Source organism: Buceros rhinoceros, unplaced genomic scaffold (assembly GCF_000710305.1).
Source record: "Buceros rhinoceros silvestris isolate BGI_N320 unplaced genomic scaffold, ASM71030v1 scaffold24417, whole genome shotgun sequence".
NCBI lineage: Eukaryota > Metazoa > Chordata > Aves > Bucerotiformes > Bucerotidae > Buceros > Buceros rhinoceros.
This window is the reverse complement of record NW_010420980.1, coordinates 92,838-113,930: the sequence shown is the minus strand read 5'-3', so window position 1 is coordinate 113,930 and position 21,093 is coordinate 92,838. Positions and strand designations below refer to the sequence as shown.

The 21,093-nt window shown below is 41.0% G+C and overlaps 1 protein-coding gene across 1 annotated transcript in view; it reads left to right on the top strand.

Annotated features, from left to right (window-relative positions):
* The window catches only part of LPAR1 (lysophosphatidic acid receptor 1), a 43,839-nt gene that overhangs the window by 9,807 nt on the left and 12,939 nt on the right, over window positions 1-21,093 (top strand). The window contains exon 2 of the mRNA XM_010139505.1: window positions 1,863-2,610. Coding sequence (XP_010137807.1) covers window positions 1,863-2,610 — 748 coding nt within the window. The remainder of the gene's footprint in view (window positions 1-1,862; window positions 2,611-21,093) is intronic.

Below are 21,093 nucleotides of genomic sequence, written 5' to 3'. Positions count from 1 at the left end.
ATCCTACATGAGAACTTTTTAAAATTCTAAAATTATTAAGGCTGAAAGGTTTCTGACCTAAGAGTTGATGTATCCTAGAGGAACAGTGAAAGTTTTATAGTTGCTGTGCTGAGAAATACTATTTAATCTAGCTTTTTATTATCTTGGGTCTCCAAATGTTTCTGATCAATATTTAGGTTGGAGGTAAAATCATGCTAAAAAGACATTTTTTTAACATAAAAATGTCGTGCAATGTCATTTGGGATATAGGTGGAAAGTTTTGTAAATTCCTTCATTGCTATTGTCTTAATTGTGTTGACAAACAGAGAAATTAATGGAAACAGAAATAGCTTTGGACAATTCTAAGAAAATTTTATCAGATACTCTTTTTACTTGAGTCCAATTGCTAATTCTGTTTCCCAGTAACGGACATTTCTGGTTTCAACATGGTTAGGTTGGCTCTAGTGGTTCCTGCAGATTGGCTCTAGTGGTTCCTGCAGATTGGCTGGAGCTGTCCAAAACATAGGGTTTTCTCTTCATGTTTTAATGGGAAGAAACTATCATCTTTTAGTGGTCTTGGTCTGTTCTTTAACTTGGCTTATTACCTGGTTTCCTGCAAAAACTGGTCCTCTTTTTATAAAAATTCAGGTTTAGTCAGTACAATTTCACAGCCGTAAAATCAGGGTGTCAGAGCCAGGTCTCCTGGGTCTCTTCAGAAAGATTTTTTTGACATAATTTTCTTGTTTTGTTTTGTCTCAATTATTATTTTTGAATCCTCGTTGCTAAGCCGTACTGAACAAGGACCCACAATGTTGTTCAGAGGGAATTCTTTTTCTAAGGTTTGCCTTTTGGGAATTGCACTTCGAGTAATTAATTGTAACTGAGGTAGGAAACTCATTAAACGTTTTCTTATTAACCAGTAGTTTTATGCAAAACTTCTACATTCTGGTATAGTATGGGGCTTGTTTGTTGCGTCTGTAGCTGTGCTCAGCTAAGTACTCTGCAAAGAAAATTATTCATGTATTCCCTGACATAGCTGTAACAATACTTTATACAAAAAAAGAGGTTTGCTGCATTTAACACCAGTTAAGTCAAACTTTCATTTTCTGATTTCTTGCTTCATTTCTTCTATTTCAAATTGGAATAAGCCAGTTCAGGTAAGTAACACTTAAAGGTGTGATGTATTTCAAACCCTGTATAGAAATGTGGCTGATGGAAAAAGAATGCTCATAGAAATACAATGGCATGCTTCCTTTATTGTTTATAAATGCAGTTCTGTGGACAGACATAGCCCCTCTCAATTCACAGTCTTCGACCACGTCAATGATCTTAATTTAGGGTGTTCTTTCCAGTTTTTAAGACAGGACGAGAAGGAATGTCTCTGATGGAGTCCAGGATGAGACAAAGCCTGCTGGAAAATATAATCCACTTTTTCTCCTCTTTGAACTGCTCTTCTTTGAACACCACTACAGACAATCAATAGTTGTACCCGCTGATAATGTAAATAACGTGTCCTGTTACAAAGTTAACTTCTCTTAATTACGAATTGGATGTTCTCCTCTTTAAGTCAATTTTTCAGCAGGTCTTCTTGGTCAGAGGCTCGTATGCTACAACAATTTAGTACTCCTTCAGAAATCATGCTGTCTCCCAGAGCAGATGGAAGCATTTCTGGTTGTTTCTACTCTGTTGCTTTTACTAGACTCCTCAGAGCAAATGTGGAATGCCATTTGATCTGGAAAATATATTTGTTCTGAAGCGTGCTCCCTTCCTGTCCCACTCCCTTCTCTCTGTGCATGTATTGTCTGTGGAGTCATACACATGTTTTCAGTTCTGATGTCGTTCTTTTTTTTTCTCCCCTCCCCGCCCCCCCTCCCCCCCTTCAGTCCACAGCCATGAGTGAACCACAGTGCTACTACAATGAAACCATTGCCTTCTTTTATAACCGAAGTGGAAAGTATCTAGCCACTGAATGGAACACTGTCAGCAAGCTTGTAATGGGACTGGGGATTACCGTCTGCATCTTCATAATGCTGGCAAACCTCCTGGTTATGGTGGCTATTTATGTCAACCGTCGATTCCACTTTCCTATTTATTACTTAATGGCCAACTTAGCTGCTGCGGACTTTTTTGCAGGGCTGGCCTACTTTTACCTAATGTTCAACACAGGACCCAACACTAGAAGATTGACTGTAAGCACCTGGCTTCTCCGTCAGGGTCTCATTGACACTAGCCTGACAGCCTCTGTAGCAAATTTGTTGGCCATCGCTATTGAGCGGCACATTACAGTTTTCCGAATGCAGCTACATACTCGGATGAGCAACCGGAGAGTGGTGGTCGTAATTGTCGTTATCTGGACTATGGCCATCGTCATGGGTGCCATACCAAGTGTCGGGTGGAACTGTATTTGTGATATCACTCACTGCTCCAACATGGCACCACTCTATAGTGACTCCTACCTGGTCTTCTGGGCTATTTTCAACTTGGTCACATTTGTGGTTATGGTGGTCCTATATGCTCATATCTTTGGGTATGTCCGCCAAAGGACTATGAGAATGTCCAGACACAGTTCGGGACCCCGCAGGAACCGGGACACCATGATGAGCCTCCTGAAGACAGTGGTCATTGTGCTTGGTAAGTGCTTACTTTTTCTCCCCTGTTCTCCCCTCTCTGTTTCTTATCAGGTGGTTTTAGTAATGCATGTCCAACTTCTGGGAGGTTGGCAGTATTTGGAAAACACTAGAAGAGATGGGGCAATAAAAACTCCCAGCATTATTTAGTGTGTTGGAACCATCAAGTTTATTTATGGAAATGGATATAAGAGACTTGCTCACTCAGCACTGTAACAGGAAACTGATGAAAATGCAGGACCTTTAGACGTAAGGTGGTGGGTTTTTGCAGCAATCTGTGATCTGGATTTTTCTGCATCAGTAAACCTCAGTAATACAGAGGAAAAGACCCCCTGCCTTTCTTAATGGTGCACATCAGGGTAATACATTGCTATTTGAGGCAGAAACCAACCTTCAGGCAGAGGTGGAGATGGAAAAGGAAGCATTTCATTTTATTCTGAAGATCCCTCTCCTTTCTCTCCTGCAGTACAGCTGGGGGCGAAGGGAGCTGGTGTTAGCCCGTTTACCCTGGAGGAGACAATTCATTTTGGCAGAGAGGGAAGGTGGCTTGGGAACCGAGGAAAAACAGGAGCTGGGAGTCTCAGTAAACCTGTGAGCATTGGCAGAGGGAAGCAAACCAGTCCTCATCTTAGGATTTTTGTTAAAATGCTGCTCAGCTCTAAGTAACTCCCTTGTGATTTGGACAGCAGTGAACAGTTCATTTGACTTCTAAACCTGCATAAACGGGTCTTCCTGAAGTTGTCCTGCTGGCTGTGCTCCCAGGCGAAGCCTTGCTGCTGCAAGCAGATCATCTTTTTCCTTGTCCCCATACATGCTACGTTTTGGGGGGCAAGGTGGGGGGAGGGAATTATCACAAGTGCTTCTGTTTGTTAGCTGCCTAAGACAGCCTGCCCTGTTTGCGCATTGCTGTCTTGCTCCAAGAGGAGAAGAGCCACACTAAAGGGGCTGCAGCCCTCCCAGCAACAATGCTGTCAGAGTGTGCGGGGCAGTCGCCAGCCGCCTCTGACAAGAGAGTGATTGTGTGGGGAAGGCTATGAACGCTTGACACGCTGGCTGGCGCGGTCGGGATCTGGCACACTGCGTCATCCCACAGAGCGGGTGGGATGCTGAATCTCAGGAACAAGTCAAAAGCAGAGAACAGATTTTTTTTTTTTATACCCTTTTGTTTTTTTTTCCTTGAGTAAAATATTTTAAACAGAAGGAAATGATTTCATAGTTGAGCCCTTTTTTCTTTTAACAAGACTGCTTTTGAAATCTTTCAGAAGTAACGAGGAACATAAAGCTCTTTCTCCAGAGCATGCCTTTCCTCTGTGTTGGGGCTACAGCAGGACTGATCTGTGTACTGCACATAGCCATAAAATTGTGTCTGGTTTGGCTTGCAGCTCAATGACACTTTCACCAGCCCTGTTACGTTTAAGTGAGCAAACAAGGGCACAGGCAGAAACCTAGCAGATACAACAGCTGAAAGCTGGTATCCTCTCTTCATAATCCATGTTTTCTTACCTTACAGAAACGGCAAAGCCAAAGTTTTTCTGGTGGAGGTCATAGTTAGACTCTGAATGCATATGGCTGGGCCAAATGCAGGTTTGACCCAAAAATGGATGACAATATCTAACCATTGTTTTAAGAAGTGGTGAAAGCACACACACACAAAAAAAAAGGTTTTCAGAGCTCAGTTTTGAGATACTAGCTCTGCTCTGGACTTCTGTGGCCTGGAATAAGTCACAAAAAGCTAGGGTCTTTCAGGGGTTCCTACATGCCCACACTTGTAGATAACTACCAGCTTAGATGGTTACTGTTGGAAAGTTAGCCCGTGTATTTTTGTGTCTGATTCTGATTAAACACCCATCCTTAATTTGTTGGCTCTTGTTTTTACAGTGTGGATAACTCTTCCCTATACCTCCATATATGTCTTTGAGCATTCTTCTCTATTCAGAATTTAGATTGTGAGGTTATGACGCCAAGGTTTTATCACTGAATTTTAAATAACAATATTAGCAACATCCCTTCTTTATACGTATTTTACCTGCCAGTTAGCCTTCTGGGTGAATTCTCACTGGTGTCTGGATAACATTAGGCACGCCTGTTGATTGGATCACCACAGCTAGCCGCCAGGATATAGGGAGACCAAACAATGAATTAATGATTGCTTAACCTTTATGTTCCTGGGAACTAAAAAGACTCTCAGCCTTTTCTGCCTGCAAGACCATCCATTTTGTTTGGAGGAGTATGGTTTGTCCTGTAAGATTTGGAAACTTATGTGGACACAAATTTAAAAAGTGAAGGTTCTTTTTGTATAAACTGTTTTGATTTAAAGAAGACTCACTGTGTTTGAAGACAGTCTGTTACTACTTACAATACAGCAATAAATGCAAGAAAAACATCTGGAAGTTCAGTATAAACATCTGGAAGGGTGGCATAGCTCAGAAACAGCTTTTTACCTGCCTTTTCCTTCTGCCACAGCTACTAATTGCATGAGAGACTTATTTTTGTACTTTTTCTTCCACAACTAGGTACCAAACAGCGGTGAAAAGCAGCAAATAACTATGGTAATGCATGTGAGTGTCAGCAAATGCTGTAGCCAAACAGTAAAAGCAATTAAACTGTATTATTAATAAATTTAGCCTTTGTGGATGATTGATTGATATGCAGCATTTCATTCCAAGATCAAATACATGAAGTTTTGTGGAGGCGCATTCTTTAATAGATGTTTTCAATATCTATGTTGTCTCTTCTGGCATGATGTCTGCATGTTTTCCTGTTTCCTCCCCTCGTGCAGTAAGAGCACTTTCTTTTTATTTTCTAATGAAAATTCTCTGAAATAGTGCTACAACCTGAAAAACATCACCCTCTGTTTTGCCAGAGGCATGTCTTTATTTCCATACCTCTCATGCAGTATGATACGGTTAACTGGGATGGCCTATCTTTGTCAGGCCCTGAATCATAAGGCTTTGACCTACCTAAGCCTTATTAACTATATTTCAACAGTTAACAAGTAAGTAGTCCCGGGCCGAGATGAAGATGATCTTGTCTAGACAGAGCTTGGTTATGTTATCACATGAACTTTGGCAGACCTTCCCTGTCCCTGGAAAGTTATTCTGGTGGGACAAAGCAAACATCAGCCTTGGTAGTACAATACAACTGATAAGAGGATCTTTTGGGAAAGCCAGGGTTTAACTCTGAGCCCTGCGAGGGGAAGAAAACAACTTCACCTGTTCACCTTCTCCCTGAGGAGTCCTGCTGGTGTGAAGAGAGCAGAGGTCTCTAGCAACGTTTTCCCTGAGATAACTGAGAACATTGCCTTAGCTTATAGATGTCCTTCCACCAGGTAGTGGTGGCCCTGTTTGTAGAAGAGCAGCATCCAGTTGGGTTTTTTCCTTGACATTGTTACATTTGCCTTAGAGAGCTGGGATAGGCAGTGAGGTCAGGCTGGAGTTCAGATAAGAGCAGGGTATTTTACAGCTGCTTCCCTGGAAGTGGGAGAGTGCGAAACCTATTCCTCCACCCTTCTTCTTCCCACCTAAAGACAGGCTGATAAGCATGCGAGGGAGTTGTCTTTGAATATCCTAATGTTACTTTCATCCTTTTGTTTTAAGCTCTTCACAGCTGGAGTAGTGGAGTATGATGCTCAGCTTTTACAAAAGGAAAAGGGAGTAGGAGCAGGGAGACTATGTCATGGTAAAGGATCTGATTCAGAGTCTTGGATAGCTTTAATATATGAGCAGTTACAGTGCTCACAGCCCACTGCACTGATTTGTATGGTGTATTTAAGTTGCCTTCAATTTTCACCTGTAATGACATGGAAGTGTAAATTAAACTGTTGAATTAATAATCCCTGCCTCTGATATTAGGGATAGTAATGGTACAGTAATTGCAAACGTTTTGCTATGCTTTCTTTCAAATTTTCAGTATAAAGTTGATTAAAAAAAAGAAACATATTATCATGTACTATAGCTATCTATAATTTAGAATATTTATCAGTATAGATCTTAATAAATGGTGGTTTTTCATAAAACGTGCTGGCTTCAGTTTTGCCTTTATCTTTGTCACTTTCAGGTAACTACATGATATTTTAACAAAAGTGAAGGTACTTGTAAACTAAATCATCCCATTCAACTTTTTGAAGGATGTAAAGTACGTTTACAAATGTCCAGTTTATGACATAAGAGAGTGATCCAGTAGACACAAAAACTCTTTGATGGGAGCATTTTCAAGAATGCACACCCTGTGGCAGCATGGGACTCTTGTTCAGAGTCGCCATCCCTGCCTGACCCCTGCATCACAGTAATGTCACTGCTGTATCTGTTCAGCCCTGATGGGAAAACAGGGCAATAAACTCTGAAACTGCTGCTGGCAATACAAGTTTGAGCATCAACGACTTTCTGTTCTAGCATACAGGGTGCACTTATGTGCCATCCCGGGGTTTTTAGATAAGTGTATTTTAAAAGTGCGTAAACTGTTACTGTAACCCATGGTTGAGTAAAGTGGGAAATTGTGGCTGGTGGCTGAAGCCTGAATGAAGTGCTCCTTATGGAGATTGTAAGATTAATTCTCATTACCGTTGTGTGCAGAGGGAAGGTTTATAATAAGTGCTTTCAGAGACACAGTGTGATGGCAATACTTTCAAGCCGTATCTTCACATATTTGCATGAAGAAGTGAAATCTTCATTAAAGTTATTCCAGAAGTGGTTTTTTTATATAGGACACCTTATCCTACAGGATTTTTCATGGCTTAGCTTTCTTTCTCTTTCCTTAGTGGAAGTCCTTAAGAGTAGTTGTGATTGCTCCTTGAAGGAAAGGAACACATTCAGTTTTGGGGCGGGAGTGGCTTCCAGGGTTTGCTGTTACTACTTATATTGTCTTTTTTTTTTTTCATGCAACTTAATGACATCTTGGTATTAATGTAAAAAATGTACATTCAGCTTGCAAGGAAGTGAAGAGGAATGGAATTCTTCCTATTATTGCTTGTGTTTATGAGATTTCATTAGAAATCATTCAGATTTAATAACAAAAAAAAAAATTTCATTATGTCTGTTACCCGTAACAAGTGGATATTTTTATGTTCGTATATGTAAATATAGATATTCTTATTTTCCTGATAAATGTATCTTTATTACTATATTATATAGCTCTAGCACTGTATAATGAAAGGACAACAAATTTTTGCAAAGAGCTATTAAAAAAAAAAATCTGTTACATTTCACTAGCAAAACGGGTTTCTGCTTTCACTTAAAATAATGGAGGCATGAAAACTTCCAGGGATCTAAGCTGTAATCTGTACTTAATTATGCAGTGATTGGAGAGTTTCTTAGATTTAAGACCCTTTGGGCTTGCGTAGGATGTTTCTTGCTTGCTTTTTTCTTTTTCATGCTGCTAGTAATAGCAATACTGTGTGTGCTCTCTGACATTTAATCTAAAAATCTCACTCCCTGATCATTTTTGTTATTTACCACCCTGCAAATGAGTTCCAGTTGCTCTTTTTGAATTTCCTCTGGTAGCACCAGACTAAATCTATTCCCTTGACTGGGGAGGATATTGAATGGAAAAATAGTAAGGAAGCACATCATCTGGAAATTACACTGTAGCCAGTTTGTTTGTGTGATAAATTCTGTAAGTAGCTTTCTTTTTTCAAAACAAGCCCATGCAAGCTCTCCTTGCTGAAGCAGAAGTTACTGCTAACTTGGATCCAGGCAGCTCTTTCTGAAGCTGGGATATTGTTGGATGTGTAGGGAGTCTCATTCTACATGTTTTGCTTAATTTCTTCACTGACTCTTCCAATTAAATTTTTTGCATCCACAGCTAAAGTCCCTGGTAGCTGTCTTTTTTCTGAAATATCCTAGGTATCCCTGTGTAATTCATTGCTTCACCCTGGAGAACTGTCTGGAAGCTTCAGCCTTCTTTCTCCCTTCATTTAAGAATAATCATTATTTATTTTCATTTGTGATCCTTTGAAACTGTGCTTTGAGGAACTTCCATCATTTCCCAAGGCAGAAAAGTAGTTTTGTTTTATTTTATTTTTGAAGTGGGAAAATCCCTCTAGTAAATCCATTCCTTTACATATGGCGGAAATGAGACCTTGTTTAATAAAAGTCTTTCCCCTGACTTCATTATAATTTATTACCTTTTCAGGGAAGAAATAAATTTAAATGGCAAAGGAAAGCTTTCTGTGTTCTTCCAAGAATGACCAGAAAGGGATAAACCTTGGTTTGTACTCATGTTCAGCTTTTGATTAGAAAAAATAACTAAATAAAAATAATTATTTGCATAGGTTGTCTCTGGTTTCCAAAAGGCTTTTAAATAAGAATTGCAATTTCAAAAGTAGGTATTCTTCTCAACAAAGCCAAGAGAATTGATTTTTATTTTTCTTTATGAATAACAGGATTTTGAAATCACTCCCACACCCCCAAGCAGTAGAATCCAACCTTTTCTGTCAGATCCAGGTGAAATAACAAGCTGCTGGCTAAGAAGTGAAATTCACATAATGAAAATCTGCACTAAACCAAAATGAATTAGTGCCGTATCTCACTATTCTGTCTGATTCTGCTCAGCAGGGCTACATCTGTAAGGGAGTACTCATCAGGTTGGGATTCTCCAAAATAGCAGAAAAGGGAATGTGTTCTGTGACGTTTGTTCTAACCCAAACTTTGGTAAACTTTGAGAAAAGCAGAAAGCCCAGGGTAGCACTTATTACCAGGCAAAAAATTTGAAAATCCGTGCATGTAGGAAGACTTGCATATAAAATGTCAGCATATGACCAACTGATCCCAGGCTTTTTGAGCTGAATTCTTTGGGACAGAGGATGGGGATTCATTCTTCAGAAGAGGCAGCAATGATGCTTTTACAAAATGGCTGGTTGCAAGATAACGTATTTGTCCTCTAGAAAGCACATAGATGCATGGGGAGTTTGGTTCTAAATGTTTTGCTTAATTTCTTCACTGACTCTGGGTTGAATTTCGTGCATCCTCAGCTCAAACTGATGCATCCTTGGTAACTGTTAAAACAAGGTACTTGCAGCCTGGAATATCTAGAGTAGCGTTTTCACCTTTGAGATACTGTTTGTCCTTCACATGTTTCAGTGAAAACCACTTAAATGCTAAGGCAAACTTACGGGTAGACCTCAGCTTGAGAAACTACGTGAACAAAAATGCCAGCTGTTAAATTGTCACACTGCAAAACTGCATTCAGTGGAGCACTGAACAATCATTTGTTTGCACCAGTGGAAAACATTGAGAACAAGAGACTGTTTTGTGGCAGAGGAGAAGTTGTGCTCCTTCTTGTGCATTGCTTCACTGCCCATGAGCAGTATGAGTATTCTGGGTTGTCTGATTTCTAGGGTAATCCATGAAAACAGAATACAGTTTTAAACTCCAAATTATTTTTGCCTTTATAGTTTCAATGAAACTATGACTCTTGACATCAAAAGACAAAGTTACAGCCAGTTGAAAAGCTTGCTGAAACATCAGAGGTACCGCAGATGGTCACTGGAGTGGGAAATGGTTGGCAGTGAGTGACAGCCTTCAGATAACAGCCTTTGTACTTACCCTCCCTCTAGTCTCAGCATGAAAACCACATTCAAGGAAATAGCTTAGTTTGTGCACTTTTTAAATAAATATATTTTGAACCTGAATGTGAAAGAAAAATGTGATTCTGAGTTCTTCTGGTTCTGCCTTTATTAGCAGAACAACTTTCTGTTTCAGACACTCAGGATGCAGGTGGACTGTTTTTTGTTTTGTTTTTTCTTTCAGACAACAGTCTTTTCTTTTTTCATGTTTATTTTTTCAGCCCTTGCATGAGCAAGTTTCTGTCACACTGACACATTTGCTGCTCTTCAAAGCTGAAAACAACAGTAACAGAAAATACCCATGACTTCTGCGGTTCACAATCAGGGAAACACTCGTGCCACCCTTCCACTTTGCTCAGCCTCATAAAGTCTGTAAAAGTCATTTTCCTTGTATTCAGGTGGAGAAATGCTGGTATTACATGCAAATGTGCTGCCTCTGTATGTGGCAGGTCTGCTGGCAGACACCTACCCTTTCCCATCAGTGTCTGGAGAGCACATTAAAGGACTCAGAGCTTATATGAAAGATCATGAGTCTTGAGAAGCTACAACACCATTCCATTTCTTAAATCTGAAGCATTCCCCTTCCATGCTCAAATGTCGTCTACATCAGTCTGTGCTGCTTGAAGAAGTACTGGAGCAAGTGGACTTACCGTTTGTGAAAATAGTTGGTTTCCGGGTCCACTAGCAAACCGTGGGTGTTCGAATGCCTAGGCCTGAGTGCTTTGAAGTTTGTGGGCAGGGTGGCCTTAAGTTGTGCAGCTGTGGAAGTGAGAACTTAGTCTGTAAAACTGTCCTAGACATACCTGCCACAGGACTGGCCATCTGCTGGTGTGGGCACATGTTAGGAGAGCAGCCTCTCTGTGTTGCAGTAGGTTGATTTTTAGTTATTCCTTGATGTTAGCACTAAAAGCGTATGAGGTCACTTTTGAAAAAGAAAAAAGGTTCAGATAAGTTTGAGGGGACTGAGTGTAATTCTGTTGCATTTCTTTGTGTTGGAGAAAGAGCTATCTGCCCAGGTGTTTCTGCTTTAATAAAGTACTTGTTTTCTGAGTACGAATTTGCTGATATAACCATAGATATGCAAAGACAGTTAAGCTTTTTGAAATATCTTTCTTTATGAAAGAAGTCATCGTCTCCTGAAGAGGGAGGGAGGGAGGGAGGGAACTTAGCTGTCACAAGCAGGAAAAGCTGCCAAGCTCCCGCATTTATCTTCTACTCATGGAAATTATTTCCTCTGACCCTGGACTCACTACCTTCCTTGTTCTCCTAAAAGTAGTTTTGGGAGCTGTTTCCCGTCTTCTGATATTGATGTAACCTCAGAGAGAACTTGTTCTGACATATGGCATTGATAATTCTCATCGTGCCTTGTTTGAAGTTGCTTTTAAGTGCCCACTTTTTGCTTTTCAAGAAGTACAAGCAGTAACATAGAGATTACTTTTCCAAGCAGAAGCTGTATATATGGGAAGAAAGAAAAAAGCTGCTTAAACCTTTTCTGTGTTTGTAAAATGGTTGCCTCTTTTTTTCTGTAAAACCAAAATTGAAAATGGTAGTTCATAAAAGGAAAACGGAGGGAATTTTTTAAAAAATAAATAAATGAGTTACATATGTAACAAGTTCCTTGATGATGTGTTAGATTTCTTTAAAGTTGGTTAGCTTCATTAATTGTCAAAATAAACATATTTAACAATGTATTTTCTACAATAACTGTATCGTGCTTATATAAGAGAAAAGGATGCTGTGGAAACAGAGCTCTTCCCAGCTCGGTGTGGTTGACACCACAAAACAGGCTGGGGTACCTCACCAGGGACCTGACATCTTCTGACAGTTTCCCATGTGTCATGCTGCCATTCACAGCATGCTTGCTTCAGTGCCAATGCTGTTGCATTTGAATTTCAGTTAGCTCCCATGAATTGGAAGGAAAAACTATAAAATCACAAAAAAAAAAAAAGTTTAATTTCAGACCTTGACCAGAAGAGGAACAGGCTGGGTTTTTACTTATCTTTTTCAGCTGGCATTCAAAGTGAGGAGTGAAGGGTCCAGTGAATAACAGTATTAAGAAGTCAGTCATATGGTGCCTATTAATCAACAGCTGGTGCTACAAGGTCTACTTTTGATATAGGCTGATTACAATTAAAAATCTCTAGTGTAACGAGTTAGGGTATGTATTTTAGGCAGTGAGGTGTCCACTTTCATGTTACAATCATTTAATGGGGAAATACGTAGTAAGAAGCTGTCAACTTTAAGTAACATGTAAAACAGCCCCTTGCTCTCAGTTACTGGCAAAGGGGCTGAAAAGAGTCACTTAACTCCAGGCTGTGAAGAGCCTCATGGATGGGGAAAGGCACAGGCTGAAGGAGTAAAGTCATGTTTTCTCTGTAAATAGAAATGCATAACAACTCCTGTCTGCCTATACCGCTCTGTAGAAAGTAGGGTCTGAATGATTTGTGGGTGTTTCTAACCCCTGCTTGCATAGGTCAAAACAGAACTTTGTGATAGAAAAATTATTTTTCTTGAGGTTGCAGACCTGCAAAGCATGTCTGCTAGTGTTTGATGTTCAAAGTCATATCAGCAGGGTATACCATGTTTTGGTTCCTCCTCTGGAGGCAAATAGTGAAATGGAGTTCAGTGCTGACCAGTTTATTTTGCAGGAGATCCCTTGAATGTACCCAAGGATAAAAAAAAAAAAAATAAGGGTTACATGGAAGCAAAAGAATATGAAGGGGACTGCCCTTACACGCTATAAAAAGTAGTGTATTTTTAGCTTACAATGGGTGATTTCTGAAATAACATCAAAGCAGAGAGATACTTGGCACTTTAATTTCCGAATCAAAAGCCTTTGCTATGTCGGGTTTCCTACTGACATTATCCAGTCTCCCCTCCTCAGCAGTTCTCTTGTTTCCATGCTACTGCACACAAAAGCAACTGCTATGTATTTCTTGGAGTTCTCATCTGAACCACCTTTTGCCACTTTAAAGCTTCTCTCTTCGTGAACACTGTAGGAGTGGTGTAGTGCATGTGAGGAGACCACAAGCTGTTCTTCTGCCTTAAAGCAAGAGGTGAACATACTACCCTGTGGTTCTGCTGACATCCTCAGGCATTTCAGTCTCATCTTCCATGTAAGACTGAGAATATTCTATCATCTCTCCTGCCTATGAAGGAGATGGAGTGGTCATGGTCCACGTTTTGGATCAGAATTAAGCCTCCATTTTTATATCTACTGCTTTACTTCAAGTGTATCATTTGTCAGCTCAGTGTAGAGGGCTTTTGTATAATTTCAGAATAACAAAAGGCTTGCTTGATCAGCTACTATTCTGCTATAGGATCTCAAGCATGTGCCTTATTAAGGGCATTGAAAACGGAAAGAGGTTTCCATTGAGAAAGATGTGCCTTTCAGGGCCGTGGAAGATGCTTTTTGAAGGTCTTCAACCTGATTTGCCAGAAGTCAGCTGAAATGTAGGTTGTGCTGCTAGAAACCCCATGGATCCCAGCGGGTTACTGAAAGGGTTTCTCATCTTAATGCACAGAATGGATGTGGTGGGGCAGTGCACAAGCTTTAAAGGCTAAAAAAAATTAATTCTATAAAGTTGACAGTAACAGGAAGGAACGACTTATATTGAGGCAAGGTGAATAGGTAAATTGGTCAAATATTGGTTTGTATTTTGTTTCAGAGGTTGACGACCCATAAGTTAATTTGAAGTATGCAGTTGCAAAGTGTTTAGTTTTTTTTTTTCCCTGTATGCTGGTTCATACTAAGTTGCATTTAGAAAACTGAAGAATTATTTCCCAAGAAAATGTGGTGACTAAAATTATTCTTCTGAAGCCGATGAGTCAGTTCACATTAGAGAAAAGGTGAGAGTGGAAGAGGTGCAGTACCTAGGTCACTGCAGCTGATACATCGTGTACATTGTGAAAGAACCTGGTGTTTCTGATAATACTTGGCATAGTTTCTGGGACTTGTGTGAGTGCTCCATGAAGAGTTATGATTTTATTTCAACAACACGTCTTTTGGAAGTGCCTTATGTACTATATAGCAGTGGAATGTATACATTGTTCTTCAAGGAGATCATATTTTTTTTATTACTCTTTCAGTATATGTGCTTGCTACCTACAAAGAAAAACGGAAATTAAGCAAATTGTCTTTTAGCTTGTTCTGCTTTTGTTCTCATGCCAGAATATAGGGTGATCTGCAGGTTTTAGCTCTGAATATATGAAGATCTGGGGGTTTCTTCCTTTTTTCTTACTTTGGCATACTACAGGTTTAATGAGATCTCTGTTGAAAAAGCCTGTCAGCCCCAGGTGAGGAGAGAAGAGAAAGACTCCCTGAGAACTGTTAATCCAGTAGCTGGCTCTGGTCCTTCATCCGTAGGTTTTGACAGGCACCTGCCCAATTCTCATCCCCAGGGAGTGTGCTCACCTCCACACTGCAGGGAGGGGAGTTGCACAAAAGTGCCACCTGCAAAAACTCCCTCTTCTGCTTAGCCCCTCAGTGTCACTCTGCATGTCCCTGTTGTGCATTTTTGGATTTCACATTCTGTTTCCTACAAAGCCCTTGCCCCAGGTTGAAGCCGTGGTGTGGGTGTCGGTGTACAAGGGCTGATTGCCCAAGGATCATTGCTTGCTGCTCGTTTTCTTGCTGCCTGATCCTCAATCTTGCGGCTAGGCTTTGCCTTCCAATTGTATTTTGGATTTACCCTCTGTCAACAAGGACAGACTAGAATGGTATCAGCATGTGTTACAGCTTAACATTCTGCCTATTGTTGTCACACCACCACCAACAACAACAAAGAGGTAAAGGGAACGCATGTTCGTTAATAGACTATGTCTCCTCTAGAACATGAGGATTAAAATGATCCTTCACTGAGGACAATCAGCATCTAACCCTTGGCTGTTTAGTCAATGTTCTGCATTAGATGATTTGTGCTGGTTTATATCTTTCCAAGAGGAAATCTTGGCTCGATTCAGTCTAGAGTAAGGAGGGGTCAATTTAAATAAACAAAGCAAACTAATTAACTGGAAGTAATTAATGTAGCATTCTTTAGATGAACACTTCAGCTTTCAGTCTATTAATTCATCAAATACCCGAGAGCTGCATTCACTGTGTGGTGGTGTTCAAGAGCAGAAAGCTTTCGGATACGCAGCACCGGCCTTGCTTCTCCCACCACGTAAGTGTGAGGGGTGTGTCTGAAGCTGTGTGCACTCAAGAAATGTGACCTTTTAAACACAGTCCAGAGAACATGGTAGTGATCGGTGCAGTTTCCCATGGGATTTTCTTTTTATTTAGATTTTTTTGATTCTTCACCCGCCCTCCCTCTGTTCCCATCTCTCCACTCCCTTTTTTTTATTTATAACTTTATCTCTGTGGCCTTGCCTCCGTTCTGCTGGAGCAGGAGCAGCACCTTTGAGAGAGCCAGCCCAGCTACTGGGATCCTCCATGGCAGCATGAGCTGTGGGAGGACGTTGTGGGGCCGTCGCAGCCCAGATCACCCTGTCCTGCAGCAACCATGGTCCCGAACTGGGCTGCCAGGCTCTCCTGGCTCCTGACATGGCAGAGAAAAGCAATTCCAGCCCTATTTCCAGAAAACAAACTGTAGCGGCCTTCCTGCAAATCATTGTCATAGGCATAAATATCCAGCATATAGAGATTTACTCCTGGAAGAAGACCAAATGGGTTTTTTCCCAAGTTTTTCGAACTAGGCTGTGAAATGGAAGGAACATTTGTTGTATTTTTTCCCTGCCAGTGGCAATACCACGTTTTTTGCAATGTAGGTTAAAAATAGGTGTATTTAAACTGTAAGTGTAGATCTAATCAAATATTTTGTTATTAGTAACATGTATTGGATTTAACCTCTTACATTTTTCTTGTGAATACGGGTGTTGATTTTACAAGCAAATGATTTACTTAAAAGCAAGCTCTAAATTCACTAAGCTTTTGCTGAATTGATTAAGCTTCCTTCTAGATTTCGAAGTGTTTCAGGGTTGTTTTTTTTTTCTGAAATTGCTTTCTTTGTACAGTGCAGCACATCTGCAAGTTGCTTATGTTCAGAATAAATTCCCAATTCACTAGAAATTTTGAGTTGCTAAGAATTACAAACAAATAAATAAATAAAAACATCCCCCATTCATTTTGGGTATGGAACTTTTACATTTTTGTCTTGGAAGGTTTAAAAAATATAGTACAATTAAATATTCACCATTGAGCCCTCATGTTGATTTATCTCTCTGACTGAAGAAGTGGACTACCTCAGCAGGAGGAGTATTGAGTACCTTGCCTGCAGAGCTGGCAAATTCCCTGCAGATTCCCTGGATGGGCAGGAACAAGGGAGCGGGGCAGTAGGGTGCAACGGAGCCTGCTGCCCTTGACCACTGGTCAGCACAGGTCTTTTTACTGTTGCTGCTGAGATTTTGGGGTTTGGGGGGAGTTTCTTGTCTCAAGTGGCTCCCTTTGGGTACAGTAGAGCCTACAGAAAAAGAGCAGAGCTTGAGCATGTCCTTCTGCAAGGTGGTGGTTAGAGGTGCAGAAGATACATTTTTTTTCCCCAGGCTTCCAGAAATTTTGCTTGTTCTAGGAAGACTATAAACCGTCCCCAGTTCTCTGGGAAACACAACACCAAAAAGTTACTTTTTAAAAAAATATTTTATTTTATTTTAACCTATTTGTCACATACTTCCAGTTCTTAAGCTCCTAACCCTAACCCTAAGCTCAGGACTCGATTGAACTTAAGTAATCGAAAAAGTAGATTGCACAGAGATAATGGTCAGTCAAGGCTTGATCCAGAAAAAAAAATGGTTTTTTCTTTTCAGGAGGGATGTTCAGCAACAGATACAGGGATTTTCCAGGATACAGTGAGTATGGCAGTGCCTCAAACCTCTAACATCTCTTTCTCCATTTAAAACAAGTGGAGAGAGCTGGAACCAGAGCTAGCTGAGTTCACAGAATCACAGAGTTATTCTGGTTGGAAGATACCTCTAAGATCATTGAGTCCAACCAGTCACCCTACACTGCCAGGTCATCATTAAACCATGTCCCCCAGCACCACATCTGCATGTCTTTTGAATACTTTCACGGATGGGGACTCCTCCATCTCCCTGGGCAGCCTGTTCCAATGCTTCACAATCCCCTCTGTAAGAAAATTTTTAAAACCTGGCCTTGACCTTAAAAAGTAGTAATGAAGTGTATTAAAACTCTGAGCATGGTCCATTCATAAGCTTTATACAGTACAGATCTCCCAAAAAATTACAAAAATGGCTAAAAAAAATTATTCTCACGAGGTTTTATTAGAGAAGCTTTGACATCCTTCTTTTAATTTGAAGTTTACTGTCTCTTTTTGCTGCTGTTACTTTTAAACAGGTAAGATAAATGTCTATTGGATGCAGCAATTTCACTGAGCATCTCTTCAGATGTATCTAAGAAAGCAGAAACTAAAACAAACAAAAAATATTATAACAAACAGAACACTTCTGATTCTGTTTTAAAGAGTTAAGGGGTTTTTGTTGTTAAGAAAGGAGGCTTAGTGCATAGAAAAGGCACTAGTATCGTGCTGTAATTGCCTGTAAAGCTGCACGTATGTGATTTTTCAGGCAGCATTTTGCAATAGTGTGATATGGTCTAGTTCTGCATGTGCTAATAAAATGTTTAAGTTGCCACATCTTGAAACCATCTCCTCCACTTCTGTGACATGGACTGACCACTTTCAAAACAAAAAGAAAAAGTCCACATGCTTGAAAGCTTGGAAGTATGTTTTCTTTATTTAAACACCTCTATCTTTCATGCCCCAGGAAAATAAAATGCAAAGTGCTTGGAAAAGACAGGCACGTTGCCAGCAATTTAAAGAGCTGTGAGAGAAGGGCTGCTAAGATAGCTATAGGTTCAGAAATTTCCTGAACCGGCATGAGAGAGATCAGAAACAGAAACATCTGGAAATATTTAATTATTTGGTAGCTCAGTTCATGTATGAATTGTGCTTTAATTTATATGGAGAGGACTTGTATTAGATTATTTTCGTCATTTGGGATTAAAGGGTGAGTGTGTATTGCAGTTTGTGCCCTTGGTGTGAGGTTTTTCCAGAGGATCCCGCATGGCTGTGGCCACAGCTGCCCTCTTTGTCGGTGGCTGTGTCAGCTTTGGCTCCAGGACTCTCTTAGAGTTCCTGAGCACTCAAGAGCTGATACACATATCTTTGGTCTGCACATGATGCATTGGCAGGAACTGCCCCCAGTTGTCCCTGAGTTATTACAAATGCTTGAGAAAAAACCCCATGGATGTAGATGGTGGGTCTGCACTGGGAAGATGAGCCCTCAAATTCTGGTCATAGCAGTTGCCTCTGAACCCCAACAGATGGCTGGAGTAGAGAGTTTGCTTTGAGGCTTGGGTCTGCCTCTGATTAAGTGAGGGGTTTGGTTCACTGGCAGTGCCACAATGCCAGGGAGCATTACAGAGGGTGGCCATGGCTTTGCCTGGGGAACCACTGTGAACTGCTTGGCCCTTTTCTTTGAGGAAGCCACAAATGGAGGCTGCTCTGGCTCCTTCTCTTGGTCCCTCCAGAGCATCTTCCATTGAGGACTGCTAAAGAGTCCCATCACTTCCCTTGGCATGGAGGCACGTCAGTGTTTTTGCTTTCACTACTCCTCAAAACAAAAAAAACAAACAAACAAACAAAAAACTCAGAACAGTTAGATGTCGTGGAAACCAGGCAATGCAAACACAATGCCACAGTGGTATTAAATAATTTCTAGCCCTGTGATAACAACATGCTTTTGAAAAGCCACACAGTGCTAAATGTGCCAGAGGGAGGCATCAGTACTGTTCCTTAATTCATACTCCTTTGCTTCTCCCTGCTTAGCATGCTGCACATTGCTTTAATTATCGATGTTCCAAGAAAAATTACCTAAGAATTGTGGCAAGGAAGGGTTTTGTCAGCAAGTTTGTGCTGCTGTTTATTCCGCACAGGAGACAGCTCATGCTCTTGTGATGCCAGCTTAACAGGACAACTTTCCATAGTATCACAAAATTCAGAAAGTGCAGCTAGGGAGAAGGACGGAGAGGTGTCAGAGCCACATATGGCTCTCTTCTGCTGTAAACAACTTTTGGGGTTGTCTCTTTTCATCTGTTTTACACATGCCTCACTAGAACATTTCTGGGGAAAAGATTAAGTTTTAAATTGCATCTGTAAATGTTTACATGCATCTGTTGCAGTGATGTGCAATGCTTTTAGATACATTGATTGGTACACTTTCCTCTGCCTTTCCCTCTCCCTGTTCTCGTTGGACCGTATGTGGCAGTCTCACTGCTTATCTCAAAGCCTCCTGACAGTGTGTTCTGCGTTTTGCAGACGAACTCATTTCCTTGCTTTATGTGTTTGCTCATGCCTGCAGCCTGCACTATCTACTGTGAATAAATTAATTTTCCACTCAAAGTGCTGCTAGCAGCAGTGTTTGACAGCCACGACTGAACCCTGGGAGATCTCTGCTTTCAACCATCTCTCATCAACCCTGAACTCCTGCTCAGAATGACCCTGATGAGAACAGGTGTTATTCTGTGATGCAGAGTGAGGAGGAGACAAGGAATATCCAGACTGTGGATCAGTTACAGGCACCTTTTTTTTCTTCTTTGTTTTCTTTCATGAAAGTAATATGCAACCAATTGCAGTAGCGTAACAGAGCATCGATGCCAGTAGATGGTCACAGCAATGGGCAACAGTAGCAGGCTTCAATCTCAAGCAAGTTTCCCTGGCCAATTTGGAGAAAAAACAAGAGCCAGCGCTCTCTGAGAGACTTAATGGGACAAAACTCTCCTGGTTTTGGGGGGGTAGGAGGGGAAGTGGGGTCCAGCAGTGCTCCTGTGTCTCCACGTTCTCGCTCATTCCCTTCCCCAGGCATGCATTACTTGGGTTTTGCAAAACATCCATCGTTCAGGCACTGTGCTGGCTTCTCCAGTTGTGGGTCAAGCAGGAGGAGGTCGAACTCAGCATGTAAGCCGTGTCAATAAGGGAGGAAGGCAGCTGAATCCCGGCTGGGAATGACATCCCATGTGCACTGGAGCACAGAGCTCTCCAACCCAAGCAGCTCAGATGAGGTACCAACGTTCCGGGCTTTGCAAAGCACCTAGTTGGCTTCAGACATAAGATCAGCCAAATGCTGATGAAATTAGCAGGGAGGGAAGACTCTGTCCTGTCCAGACCACGTTACCTGCCCTGCACCCATACACATGTTCAGCCTCCACTGCCAGCACTGCATCCTTAAAGCGTGAGAGCTGGTGAAACCTGCAGTGTGCCTTACCTGATGAGTGCTGTTTAAGACAGGAGTACAGTCAATGGTAAATACAGTGAGTGTTTTCAGAAAAATATGGGCTGGAAATATCATGGCATCATCAAAATTGCAGTAGGTCAGTTACTCCATTCCCAGGCATGTATTCTCATGCCCATAGTTCAAGCATTGATGAACGCAATTACAAGATCAGGGTTTTAGATGGCAAGACAGCAGAGAGAGCACCGATGCCACTTGTGGCACCACCAAGTGACTTAGAAAGCTGAATGCTCATTAATTTTGGAGGAGGAACAAGTGGACTCATCCTTTGGACGAATGTCCAGCACACACCCAAAACTCGCACATGTCATGAACATGGTTTTGGCATTGAAAGTATTTCAGTATTCTGCTGCAATGCAATTGCTCTTTCATGAGTAGGTGGGAGTAAGTGCACTGAAAGAGAAGAGTTAGTGCTTTTTTTTTCTTCTTCACTATTCTTGTTCCTTTTTATCATAGCCAAAATCTACAGTCTTTTATGGGAGCACTGGAGCAAACTGTGCCAGAGGTCAAAAGAGTTACATCCTCAGAAACATGCAGATTGAGCAACCTTCAAAATAGCACGATAGCGCTCTTTTTTTTTTTTTTTTTTTTTTTTTTTGGGTTTTAGGGGCTTTTTTTTAAAAA